The sequence below is a fragment of the Erithacus rubecula genome (assembly GCF_903797595.1).
Source record: "Erithacus rubecula genome assembly, chromosome: Z".
Taxonomy (NCBI): domain Eukaryota; kingdom Metazoa; phylum Chordata; class Aves; order Passeriformes; family Muscicapidae; genus Erithacus; species Erithacus rubecula.
This window is the reverse complement of record NC_136661.1, coordinates 12,715,297-12,729,332: the sequence shown is the minus strand read 5'-3', so window position 1 is coordinate 12,729,332 and position 14,036 is coordinate 12,715,297. Positions and strand designations below refer to the sequence as shown.

Genomic DNA, 14,036 nt, shown 5'->3' with positions numbered 1-14,036 from the left:
CTTATTTTTCTGTCCTCAGGCTGATCTTCAGACAAGTTCTCAGCGTTTGAACCTTTCAGCTTCTAGTGCTGCAGTGGCAGAACTTAAACCTGACTGTTGCATTGATGATGTGATCCATCATGAAGTAAAGGAGATAGGAACACATATGTAAAATTTTAACTTTTTCTGTTATTTAATAAGTTTAAATGAAACTGCAGTACATGCATGCTATCCTGCTTTTGATGTAGCACAAGATTTAAAGTAACACAACGTTTTTATATTTGTTTTTTTCAGCCTAGTTTGTGCAGTAAGTTATACTACACAGACTGGAGAGAAGATGTACTTCAGAAAGTTCTTCAAATTTCAGGTATTTCATGTAGTATTTTACTCCACTTTTAATAAGTGTGTGAGTCTGGAAAAGGCATTTTAAAGCATTTGATACTTCATAAGCACTTGCATGTACCAAATGTCTGTTCGATTTTAAAAGTGAACCATTAAAAGCCACTGCTTCAAACTTCACACAAACTGGTCTTTTCTAATTACCACACATCTCAGAAACAATAAATCCTACATCTAATAATTTTTACTAATTTATTGAGAAAAAAATCTACTCTTAAAAAATCCCTTTTTATAGTAGATAACTCTGCAACTGTTTTTAAGCAGAACAAGTGTTGATCATTCTGGCTTTGATACATCCAGCCATTGAGCTTATATGGTAAAATTTTGATTTTTCTTTTGATGTGTGTAACCTTACTAAACTGGAATTAAATAGTTTTGGTCTTAACAAATTGACGTAAAGAAGTCTAGTGTATTGTATCTAATACTGACAGAAGTAATTGACGGAATTGAAACCTTTTCTTCCATTGCACAAATTGCAAGATTTGAGATAAGAATGACTGAGGAAAGTAAGAAACTAATCTGAAGACTAGTTCTGGCAAGAAAGAGACTGTTTACTGTGTATTTCATGGATGTTTAACTTTTTGGAGAAATATATTGAGGCATAGATATTGGTGGATTAATCTTCATGGCTTGGAGGATTATATGACATGCATTATTGAATACATTTTTAGATACTCTGACAGAGCATCTGTTAATACAGCAGCATTATATAGTTCCATCCTAAAGCTGTTTGGGAGGAGGTTAAGTTTGAATACTAGGAGAAGGCTCTTCACCCAGAGATTGGTTGGACACCAGAACAGGCTCCCCAGGGAAGTGGTCACAGCACAAAGCACTGACAAAGTTTTCATGAAACATTTGAACAATGCTCTCAGGCACATATTCCTGGAGGTTGGATTTGATGGTCCTTGTGGTTATCTTCCTACTCAGGATATTCTATGATACTATGGGGTGGTGGCATTTTACTGTTTTCTAGTATTCTATCTAGATACTTCAGAAGAAAACGATCTTCAGTCTTTAGAAGGTTAGGTTGCCATGCATTAGAAGGGGCACTCGAGTGCTGTTAGTACTCATGGGCCTAGAAATGCCAGGTATTGGTTAGTCAAAGGTGTTTCCTAGGGAAAACAGTTCATATAAATTTTTGTGTTACCCTCCCTCTGAAACTAGGATCTGTAGAGTTTCTTCATAATTAGGGAAGTTAACTTTCATCTTTGTGTGCTTTGTCTTGCTCTCCTTATGAAGCTGCTTCCCTTTCAATTCCTCCACTCTTTCCCTCTGTTTAGTGTTCTGTTTCTCTATCCCCTTTAGGCTTTCTGTGATTACATATGCATGTGCAAGCTTAAGATCTCTTCTCTGTTACCTAATATTGTTCTTGTCAAAGCTTTGTACAAGATGTTGATTTGTCTCCTTTAGATTTTGTATGGAGACTTATTTGTACACGTTTTTGGGGTTCTGCATGCATGATGTAATTGCCATAGTTTTTAACTGAACCCAGCATAAGCAACTGAATTGTCAAAAGAGTTGAAGTCTGCTATCTGTCAAATGTGAATCCCTGCATTCAAAGAAGGAAGCATAAGTATATACACACTTTCACACCTTCTAGAAATACTGTCTGATTCGTTATGAGAAAAGCATTGCACTGATCATTTTGTCTGTTAGTTTTTAAATTTGGGTGGGGACACCAGTAGGAAACCTGAGAATAAACAGAAAGAGTGTTACAGAAAACTGAACTATATCTTTACAGAGAGAATTCATGGTTGCTAGTGATTGAGATGTCACTAGCAATTTTATAATAAAAGAATACACTCTTACAGATTGTCAGATTTTTCAGTTACATTTTCTAGCATCTTTTAAGTTGAACTGGTGTTAGTTGGTTTGAATCAGCTTCTTTTTTAAACAGTTGCATGTACTTTTATACTGATTGATAGTGCTTTTCTACTTTCTTTAAGTAATTAACAGCATTATATTTTCATGGGAAAGGAATGATTCTTTCTAGGATTGGGTATTTTCTGAACATCACAATAATTTTTTGTATTTTACTGGAGTGCCAGTTGAAATTTACTGCAATGAATGACTGTTTATCAGAAGAGAGAGAAAAAATTTTAGCATGTTGGAAAATTTATAAGAAGCTCACTGAATAAAAGTATTTGACAGAAAAAATCCTCTCTCAACCAACAAAGACCTAAATTAATTTTTTTTTTTTTTTTTTTTTTTTTACTAGAGAGAGACAGTTATGAATACTTGAAAGATTTGAACTTTATGCCTTTTAAAATGCAGAAATCTCTGTAAAGACAACTTTCTGATCTTGAATTCTTCAGTGCTAAAAAAATTGTTGACAACTTGGAACATTAGAGAGACAGTCTCTCAGGATGCAGTCCACTTATATGCAACCAGAAGTTTTTATGTGTAATAGGAAATAAGTGTCTTCAGAAACAGAATTTAAATTTGTTTCCTTACAAGTATGATAGAAGATTATTTCTTTCAGTTACATGACTTTATAAACACTTCATATTTGAATATGTTAACTGCAGTCGCTTTATGCACAAAATTCAAGCATTAAGAATTAACACTTCATGATTGTATGGCATCGAGTTGCCTTCTTTTGCTGATTGAATCTCATGAGATTAATATGATTAATTATTTATTTTATGTATTACAATTTTCTTTAATTTCTTGAAACAGTTGCATTTTTAAGAAGGAAGTGAAGGCTAACAAAGCTAAACACATGTTCTGTTTTATTTATGTTTAGAGAAGCCCTCAGTAATTTTTGTTCCAAAATTCTGAAGGACTTGTAAATGTTAGATAGTCTTGCTCACAGTTGAAATCAAATGCAGACCACTGCAGGATTCAGGATGGATATCGTGTTATTTTCAACACATAGATCTACTTAGAGCACTGGATTTGGGCAGTTTTGTAAGAGGCCAGTGCTTAGGTGGAGAATTACTTGTTTTCAGTATGAGTAGACCACTTAATAGGACAGCAATCAAGCGTGCACAAGTAAGAAGAGGTGAGGATATACTCTTGAGTTGATTCTATCATGTACCTGCTATGTGTAAGACCAAAAGAAAAGAGAAAAATAACTCTTTTTAATAAAAAACCTTAGCAGTTCAAAACAGTCTATGCTGAAGTTGTCTGAAAAACCAGTTGTCAATCTGTCTTTTTTTCTATTTCATTCAGGTTCTTAAACCACTAGATGTGAAAACCAAATTCTACAATGCGGAGGTGAGAGCTATATGTATTCAGATTTGTTTTGGTGTGCTGGGTTTGTTACTTAGATTAAATTCAAAGTGCTTTGTAAGTACACCTTTCTGAGAAAAGTGATCAATTCTAATGGAAAAATGGTAGATATATATTGTACAGTTTAAAATAGATAGGCTTTTGATGAAGGGGCGAAAGACATGTCAGGACCTTAATGTAATTGACTAACAATTTTGCATATATTCCTATGCATATATTATATGCATGTATTTGCATAGTTTCTTATTAACTCAAATACTTTCAGTAATTGCTTGTACATTTAGGCTGATGGAGTACTTACTGTAAGGAAGATAACAATTTATCAGAGTGGAGAAAATTTAAATTACTTAAATTTAAATTTTTCCTATGTAACTAGGAGCCCTCAGTTCAGTAGTTTAAGTTTTAGGTTTGTGGCAGTTACAACACAGTGCTTCTAAACTAAATGACTTTATACATGCCTTGTGTATTTATTTGGACTTATATGTCTGCCTTTGTCTATTTATGGGAAGAATTTGGTACATATCTGTAGACCACAGGCTTCACATTGTACATTGACCAGGTGTGAGGTACCTGAGCAGGATTGGAGCATAAACACATAGCACTAGCTGAGCCCTTTATGGAGCTGCTATTATGTGTAAGTGGGAATGTCTGGAAATGTCTTCTGCTGTGATTTAAGAACAAAAATAATTCTGAGTAATTAGGTAATTTCTCTGGGAGCAAAATAAATCTCTTATTTATTGTGTGGATTATATTATTGTTTCAGCTGTAAAATATTTGTAAGGAAAAGAGGGACAGGTATCTTAAATCTGACTGTCTCTTTGGTACTTCATGTGTAAAGTTTGTGATGAAGCACCTTTCTAATATAATTCTGGGTAAACTTTTTACATGGATATGAACATTCTTTTTTTTTTGTTGTTTTCATAGTTGTTATACTGACTGGTCTTGATAGGGGTCTTACTTAACCTCAATGAGCCACCAACTCTTCATGTTAAAAATCTATGAAAACCTTTGGATTTTGAGCTGGTACATATAGATTTGGGTTTTGCAGGGGTTTTTTGTCCCTTTTTTTTTTCTCTCGAGTTTTAAAAAGGGTCTTTGATGCCTTTTGTTCTTCCTGTAAATGAATTTATGCGACTCTCATTGCCATTTTACCCATTCAATTTAATGAATTTTTTTTAAAAAAAAGATTTTGTGTGATATTAAGTGAGCAATTTCCATTTGCCTAGCAAACTGGTATAGTAGCACTCCTATCTTATTTCTGAAAGTACAAAAAGTGTTGCTATGTCTTGTGACCATTAACTTCTAAAAACCTAGAAGTAAGTCTTTGGTTAGCTGTTGTTTGTGATACTACGTTGCTGTGAAAGCACCAAGAAATTCATCCTGACTATTGTCCTAGAGAGCAGGGGAGAAAAAATGGTATGTGTCAGTTGTTAGTTATTTAATGATCTCTGAAGGTTGACTAACCAGTTAAACTGTTGTCATTAAGATTACAAATGTGATGCTGTCTGTTCATAATGCCTGTTACTAAAATTATTTTCTATTAATATTCTAATGATAATCCATAATTTAATTTCTTGTAAAACAAGGAATGATGCTGAACCCTAATCTTGTTGCTTATTGCTTATATTGCAGTAGCACCCAAATGGAGTTGATCACTGAAATTTATGCATAGAGCACATGCCCTGTTGCCTTAACCTGCTGCAATCCTGGGATTGAATTACTCTCTCACTGACTTTAATGTGCCTTGAAAAAAGGCTCTGTAAAAGGTTCTGTTTCTGCAAGCATGCACAGGGAGGTAGACAACAAATTTTGCAGTTAAAGTTGGGTCTTTGGATTAATGAATATTCAAAAAAGAGTTTTTCTTGATGTTATACCAAATTTTGTTATAACTTCAAACATGGCCGCTTTGCTAGGACACATTACCACATTATTTTTTGAGACATTATATATGAGGATACTTCAAATTATCACTAAGATGACAAGGACTGTTTTTCCATTTCATATACAACTCATTGCATGGATTGAAGTTCAGGACAAACTTTAAACTTACTCAAAAACTAACTCTCTTTTTTTTGAGTCAGTTTATTCTACCACATCTTGTCTGTGACTTGTGTGCCTTAAGCTCTACTTTGGATTGATTCTGAAGCAAAGCTAGTAAACCATGTAACCATACTAGCTGTAAGTTATTAGAAATGTAGTTGTCATCTTTGTTTGCATCCATTTTTATTTATGTTTCTGTCTTACTAATGCTATCTTGTTTAAATGGTGCAAAAAAATGCAGAAATGCATTTTGTTTGGAAGTTAGCCTCCTTTTTCTTTAACATTTAACCCTAATTTCTCTAATGTGTTCTTTTTTTATTTTCCCATTAGAGTGACCTCAGTTCTGTGGTAATTTTTATTTATTTTTTTATAAATATGTATGCTTTTTTAATTGCTTAACTGTCTCTGTGCTTGTTATTTACATTCTTTACAAACATAATGGAAAAGCAATGTTTGTTCTGCATATCATAAACTGATGTTCTCTTGTCTTTTTATGTGCAGCTAATCATTTACATGGTTAGCTCTTTCTTTAATACCCATTGTTGAAACTAAAAGTTGATAGCTGCAGATTCTTGTGGGGGTCCTCCTATAAAATACCTCACCAAAATTTTATTACATCTATTATTTGAATAGAGAATTTTTTCCTTCTAAATTTTTTCTGCTTTTGACCCATGGAAATGTAGGTTTCACTACAGCACTGCTTGTGTAAACTGTGACAGAACTTTTCACATCTGGTTGGTGGAGACAGTGGGTTTGAGGAGAGAGCAGCAGTTGGATGTTCTTCCTTCCTTTGGCTAGCTGGAACTGCACTTCACAATTTTAACTGCATGTAACGATTGAATTTCTGTGTTACTTCTGCAGTCTGATTTCACTTCAAGACGTGTTTCATATTAAAATAAACTGCATATTTTGAAAAGTGGTTTTTTTTAAACATGTAATACTAAACCAAATTAGGAATAATACAAAACTAACTTGCTTTTTCATTATGCTGCTTGTTTTTTCTATTCTCTCTCAAATTAGCTTTTTTAAACTTCTGCCTATGGTTGCTGTTTTGAAAACTACTAAAATTTGGGTAAATGGACACTTTGAGCAATGGATTTATGGGATATAAATTGTATTAACTTAAGTGACAGTCAGGTGGTAGTAAAAATGATTATGAGAACCATGTTTTAGTTGGGGTTGTTTCCAGTTCCTGCAAACATGAAGTGTCTCTGTAACCCACTGAGGTTACACAGTTTTCATTACTATATAGATGCTGCTTTGTATTTAATGTTTTTATAAGGCAACACAAAAAGTTACATAATCGTTCTATATTTCATTTTCTAATACAATTTTTTGAGACTAAACATATTTTTGCTATTTTGTCCCACTTTTATTTTGTAATTTACAAGCAGGACTCCATTTGCATAAAGAATCATTTTTTTAACACTGATCAAAAAGAAACTGTAAGTTTTGTTCCACCTTTCTTAAAATTTACCATAAAAAAATACTCAAACTGCTTCAATCTGTAGAACAGACTATTTCAGTTGGAAGGGACTTACAGGAATCACTTAATCCAATGGCCTGAATCAGTGACTCTTGCAAATGCAAATTTGGTAACCTCCTCTTTTTAAGTGGCACTTCTTTAATTGTGGTTTTCACTTTTCGGGGGGCTCATATCTCTAATAAATGGAGTCTTCCATAATTATTCTATCCTGAGATTTTTTGACATGCAAAGTGATTTCACTGGTCTGCAATTTCACAAAAGAAATGAGGCAAAAATTTCTGTAGTTCCATGGTTTTTCATAGTCTCTAGTTCCATTTATGTACGAGAATTGGTCCTTTGATACAATCTCGAGGCATTAGCTTCAGATGTTTTGAAGCACCAGTTAAATTTTTGGATGCATACAACATTGATAACTTTTGGCATGATGGAACTGAGTGAGGGAAGGGGCTGGATTTTGCATTTTAGCTATAATGCTAGTATTTAATAATAAAAGCTCAGAGCATCTACCCAAACTATTTTACTCCAGTATGAGAAAACCACACACATTTACTTTAATTATTTATTCAGCTTGATGCACTAGTGATCTGGCATGGCATGTTCTTGTGCACTGCAATTTCTTACCATTTATTCAATTTTTAAAATAATTTGGATAAAAGCTTGAGTTGCTGTTAAGTAGATGAGAGTCTTGGGAAGTGGTCATTTAATGCAATACAAATAAGCAATAGCTAGAACATAGCTATTATCCCACATCCATTGTTTGGCAAGATATCTGTTGACTAACACTTTTGCTTCTATTGTTACTGGGATTAAGGTTTTTTCTTGCATTAATTAATTTGATTTGCAGGCATGAACTAAACATGTGTGACTTTTTAACAATAGGACTGCGTACGTTTTTAATAACACTAATCATATTTTCATGAACTTGAAATTTTTATTTTTTTCAGACAGATGAAGTGTTTCTGGAAGCTCAAATTCAGAATATCACTACCTCTCCAATGTTTATGGAGAAGGTTTCTTTAGAGCCGTCAATGATGTACAATGTTGCAGAGCTGAACACAGTTGACACAGCAGGGGAAAGGTATGTTCACTTTCAGGATATTTGACTTTGAAATTCTTCGTATTAATATTTCATGAGATACAAGTATTAATTAGTCATTTGTCTATAATGGGAGGATTGTATGTCTTTGCTTGAGTAAAAAGATCAAATTCCTATTATATATTCAACTGGAAAATTTGTTTAAAAGTTTTCTGGTTATAGAAGCTATCCTTAAAAATCTGTAATTACACCTAATAGAGAAATATCCAGCCTAATCCTCAAATAATTTGTAACAATGATGACATGATAACATAAAAACATACTATTATTTCAGTATCTCCTATATAAAATTTAACCCAGATATGGTTTTGACCTGATCTCTGTGTACATACTTAGCCTTACAGGACTCATCTGACTAATCCTTGCTTCCTATCAGTAAACTGCCTACTGTTGTCTCTTGTTCTCATCATGATACAGCAAGGCACCAGTCAAGGTGGATCAGTACACCCTCATGGAGTCTTAGAATATAAAACGTTGTCATGCTGAAACAAATTTAGTTTTATTTAGCTGAACACCTAACACCAGAAAAACTGACTACAGTGGATACAAGAGCTTGTGAAGTTAGCTTAGGCTGCTTGTGCTTTGCAGTTGCTTGGGTTTTTGGAGGTGATGGTTGGGTGCTTCAGCAGCAGGGACTGAAGTGAAAATTGTCTTCTTGCCTGCTGAAGGATTCACCTGCAGGATAATGAAGCTTTGTTCTTAGCAAGTGTTTGCATCCACTGTAATGGTTTTTCTCCTGAACAGGAATCTTAGTTTCATGACATTGAGATTTACTGTGAGGGAAATAAATTGCAGAAGAAAAATTACCAGCGTTTCTGTTTAAATGCTAAGATGCCAGATAATTAATTATAATGTAGCAGAGTGGATTTCTATCTTACTTCTCTCTGGCTGAGAAGAACAAGTTCTTTTATTTCTCCATGGTCCTTGGTGCTGCATAAATTCTAGAGCTGTTTTCTGTTGTGAAAACAAAAAATAATTTATATGTTTTACCATTACACATTATCAAACTGTGTGTACACATATAATAAGACTGATGGGGGAGGGGAGGGAAAAGGCTGGGTTTTTAATCTTCTCCAGAATAGTTGCTTCAATTAAGATCTAGTGGTTTTTTCGTTTCAGTGAGTCTACTTTTGGTGCAAGGACTTACTTACAACCTATGGACACACGTCAATATTTATACTGTCTAAAACCAAAACAAGAATTTGCAGAGAAAGCTGGAGTAATAAAAGGTGTAACAGTTATTGGTAAACTAGACATTGTATGGAAAACTAATCTGGGTGAACGAGGAAGGCTGCAAACTAGCCAGCTCCAAAGAATGGTAAGTTTAACTTAATAATTAATTTAGCTTGGCATTCATTTTTAAGGAAATGCAATGAATAATTTTAATAATGACTTGGAAAAGTGCAAGCTGCTTAGTTTCTCAGTCTCATTTTTTATTCACACCTTTCTGTGAGTATTAAAGAGTTATTTAATGTATTCTTCAGTGAAGTCTGGGTAATTTAGTGCAGTGAGCACTTTATTAATAGTCAGAATCCATAACCAGTGTTGCAAAATATATTTGTTAGAGTAAAGTTAACTGCTTGGGTACCATTTGGTAACAAACTGACAAAAGAACCTCTTTAAATGTGCCAATTCTTGACATGGAAGTTTCTCCCAAGTTCATATAGACATTTTAGCTTGGAGTAACATTTTCTTATGCATTATTTGTCTTTCATGTCCACAGTTTTGATTGAGTCTATCCTATTATAGTTGATTTATAAGTTGTTCTTGAATTTTAAGTTGTAATTACAATCTTGTTTAAGTCAGCTTCACAGCCATTTAATGCCTAAACCTGGCTTGCATTTTCTCATTTGAGGACGGTGAGACAGAGATGGAAGGGTAGTTAAACAAAGCTTTGACAGTTGGATCTCAGCCTAAGTTTACAGTGCTTCTAATTGGGTCTCTGCCTCTGTCTTTTCCCCAGTCCCCAACTCCTAGTACATTGAGCAGTTCTGTAGGGAAGTTACACTGACTTGGAGCTGGGCAAGCAAACTTAGATCCTGAGAATTCATAGGAAAGTCACTAAGTCATTGAAATGTGTCTTGATCTTTAATTGAGGTGTTGAGTATGTGCATAACAACATGAAGTTAGAAACTGCCCTTTTTCTAAACTTAAACTTAGTTATTCCTGTTGCTTTGAAACCTTGTTGCTTATTTTTAACAACTGATCTTTCCTGTCTTTTCTCTTTAGACATATTTCTTTTCCCTCCCTAAATCAGTATTGTCTCACTCTGTATTTCTTCTTTTTGAACCTTTGAGAACTGCATGTGAAGCACACACTTCAACACTCCAGGATTAGTTTTGGTCGTGCATCATTTTGTGCCTTGTGATTAACAGAAAAACATTATTTTGAGTAACATCTGTCTTTAGAAAAGCAGCAGGTAGTTGGGTTTTTTCCCTTCTGACTTGCAGTGTAACTCCTTCTTTTCTTCCTCTCATTCTTTAAGTGCTACCAGATTATTTAATTTCTATACCTCACCCTTAATCATTTTCCTCCTAATCTAGCACTATAACCATTGCTTTCCACCCAGGCCCAGAATTTTACCTCTACTATGTCCCTCAGTCATTATTACGAGTCAGATCAGAAATGCATCTTTGAAACAAGTATCCACATACCATAATTTGTATATTTGATTGGGGTTTTGGGGGTGGGGCGTTTTTGTTTTTTAATGTGGCTTGGTCTTGGAATTCACAACTACAGTCTGTTTGGGAGACAATAAACCAGGCAGGTGCATGTCCACAGTATGCCAAAGGGTGTTCACAGGCATTCAGTAGAGGATCACACTAGAACCAGTCTGAAATTAAAGAACATTATTCTTGAGTAGTGCAGGCAGGAAATTGTCTTTTTGAATCTGTAATCTGAGTAATTATCTCAGTTATGGATAAAACCAAACTACTTGTTCAGGGAACCGCATGTAATTTTTCCAGTTAATTCCTTCATGTCAGCTAATACAGCTGAATATACTTGCATTTTTCCAGTGCTGAATAATTACTTATCTTTCATGCAAGATTCCAAACGCATGTTGTTTGACTAATTTAAGTCCCCATTGGGTTGACATCCCTTTGCTTACTCTAATGTTCAATTCAATATGCTTCCTAAAATGTAACAACTTTATATGACTAAAACCTGTTCCAAGCCTGTCAGTCACTGAATTTCTGGACATCTCTGGAAGTACCTTTCAATCACGCTGTAAATGTAACTTTCACTACAACATCCTTTTATCAGCAGAATTGGTACACGTGCAATAACTAAGCCTTGCAGGCAGGACACATTTTTCCCCTATTTTTCTCTCATGATCTATCATTTGTGGAGATTTTCAATCTAAACTTGCTTTTTTATCTGCAGGTTGCTCTTTTGAATCAGCACTAGTTTGCAGTAACTAAGATACTTACTATAGGTTTTATTAGTAGACCATATGAAATGTGTTTGGCTCATGGAGAATTGGCAAGTATTCGTACTGGGTCATTTTCTAACTGATGCAAATTAATTATTTTGGCAGATTCTCATGTTCTTAGGATGTGGAATAGTGGTGGCTTTATGCAGTGAAGTTTTACTGGTGTTGTCCACACAGATCTGTTACCTGCCTAACAGAGGTCTTAGGTTAAAGCTGGTCTTCTCAGGAACTGTATATGGCTGTTCAAACTTTAAGGATTTAAACTCCTCTGAAAAATGTAATAATAAAGATTATCCTTATCTGATTAATTTTTAAACCTATGAAGGTGTTCATCAGTTGGAGATGCAGAGTTCCTCTGATCTCCATACTAATCAAAAGCACAGCCAATCTTCTTTCTTCAGATTTCTCTTATTCCAAGCTTCTTCCAGGAAATGAAAACTTTAGTAAAAACTTCAATTTCCATATCCAACATCTGAGAATATAAATTCTTGTTCCTTTCCAGGCTCCTGGTTACGGTGATGTAAGGCTTTCATTGGAGACAATACCAGATACTGTAAATTTGGAAGAACCTTTTGACATTACATGTAAAATAACAAATTGCAGGTAACAATGTCATACAATTCTTGTACTTTTTCCTGAGTGGGTGAGTTGTGGCTGGTTTTATGTTTCAGTGCTTCCTTCTGAAACTACTTAAACCTAGTTTTTACTATGATATGTGGTAACACAAAACTACTTAAAACACAGAGATTAGAAAAAGCCCCGAAAGAAACAATTACAACTAGAAAACTTCTATCATTATCTGTTAATACTGTACTGAACTAGGAGATAGCCAGAAATCTTTAGAGTAATTCCATTAATCTGTCTGCAATATTATTTATGATTGCACCTCATACTTAAATCACAACCCATCTTAAGGGTGCAAGAGTGACATTTAAATGAAGTAATTCTAAATACAGTTGAGCCCAGGGACTAATGCATGTATCTGGCCTGCAGATACTTCTTATGTAAAGCTTGTAGTCCATCCAAAATGCAAACACTATTATGTTATCCAGTATTGCTAAACTTATGACAGGATGCTTGTGTCAAACCGAGCTGTCTGCAGCTGAATTACTGCATATCATAGTAAACTGAATCATAATCAAGCTTTTACAGTCTTGAATGCTTAAAAAAGCCCACAGGTTTATTCTTGTTTTTCAATTTCCTCTAGCAGTGAAAGGACTATGGATCTGGTTTTAGAAATGTGCAATACTAATTCCATCCACTGGTGTGGAGTTTCAGGAAGGCAACTTGGAAAACTGCACCCAAGTTCATCCCTCCATCTTGCACTTACATTGTTGTCTTCAGTGCAGGGATTACAGGTAAGTTATTAGCACAATTTTGTTGTAAAATAGATGTTTTATAATATTGACAGTTGTTTATAATAACAACTCTTAAAAATATTTTCCCCTTTTAGAGCGTCTCTGGCCTAAGACTTACAGACACTTTTTTGAAGAGAACATATGAATATGATGATATTGCACAAGTTTGTGTAGTTTCTTCAGAAATCAAGCAAAGCTGAAGAAAAAAATTCTGTAGATTTACTGGGCTTTTTTTGACCAACTTCTTCATGTTTTTTGCAGTCAATTGTTTTAAAATGAGTACAGAATCAAATCCCTATATTGTTCTAAATGTGATAATGATTATTTAATTTCTCTGAGCATTTCTTGAATGTTTTCAAGTCTTTTAAAACATGCATATGCATCTTATCTACTAAAAATAAAACCTTTGAAAAAAGTATAGTTCTAGTAAATTATTGCATTTACATCAGCTCAGGACAGGGGGATGAGATTGATAATACTAGCATTTTATGCTTATTTTAATTTTTCAAAGTATTTAAACCCTTTTAAAATCCTGGCTCTGACAAAACTGCTTCGGTTCAAAGGAATTGACCTTCTACAGACAAGTTCCTGGAATCCAAATTAAAAACAAAAAAAAAGGGCATGTCATGGCAGTATATTTGCATGGTACAGGTATAGCCATAGGAAATAAAGCTGATAAAGCTGTGAGATGAAAGAGTGCAGCTGGCACTACTGTTGAGACACTAGGAGCTAGGAAGTGGAGTATTAGCCAAAGACTGTTGATTATGGCTTGCTCTTTGAAGAGGAAGCAATACAGCAAATCTGTCCCAATTACCTGCAATCATGACCACATTTGTGCATCCCTGCAATACAAGACATGCTGTTAACAGGCATGTTATTTTCCAATTAGTAAGGAACCGAAAACTAAAACAGGAGAACTCAGGTAGTTTTTTATTGTTAAAATACACAGTGGTGGCAATTATTCTTTCCATCCAAGAGGCATTTAAATAGATTTTTAAGAAAATAATGGAA

The 14,036-nt window shown here is 34.3% G+C and overlaps 1 protein-coding gene across 5 annotated transcripts in view; it reads left to right on the top strand.

Annotated features, from left to right (window-relative positions):
* TRAPPC13 (trafficking protein particle complex subunit 13) overlaps positions 1 to 14,031 on the top strand; it is a 91,558-nt gene extending 77,527 nt beyond the window's left edge. Inside the window, exons 5-13 of one of the 5 annotated variants that reach the window (XM_079330505.1) lie at positions 20 to 147; positions 274 to 346; positions 3,553 to 3,597; positions 5,983 to 6,000; positions 8,083 to 8,216; positions 9,354 to 9,552; positions 12,170 to 12,270; positions 12,878 to 13,025; positions 13,121 to 14,031. In XM_079330505.1, the coding sequence (XP_079186631.1) occupies positions 20 to 147; positions 274 to 346; positions 3,553 to 3,597; positions 5,983 to 6,000; positions 8,083 to 8,216; positions 9,354 to 9,552; positions 12,170 to 12,270; positions 12,878 to 13,025; positions 13,121 to 13,225 (951 nt within the window). In that variant the 3' untranslated portion in view covers positions 13,226 to 14,031. Of the gene's footprint in view, positions 1 to 19; positions 148 to 273; positions 347 to 3,552; positions 3,598 to 5,982; positions 6,001 to 8,082; positions 8,217 to 9,353; positions 9,553 to 12,169; positions 12,271 to 12,874; positions 13,026 to 13,120 lie in introns of all 5 variants that reach the window. The other 4 variants (XM_079330504.1, XM_079330507.1, XM_079330506.1 and 1 more) reach the window with 4 other exon arrangements.
* Positions 14,032 to 14,036: the final 5 nt, after the last annotated feature.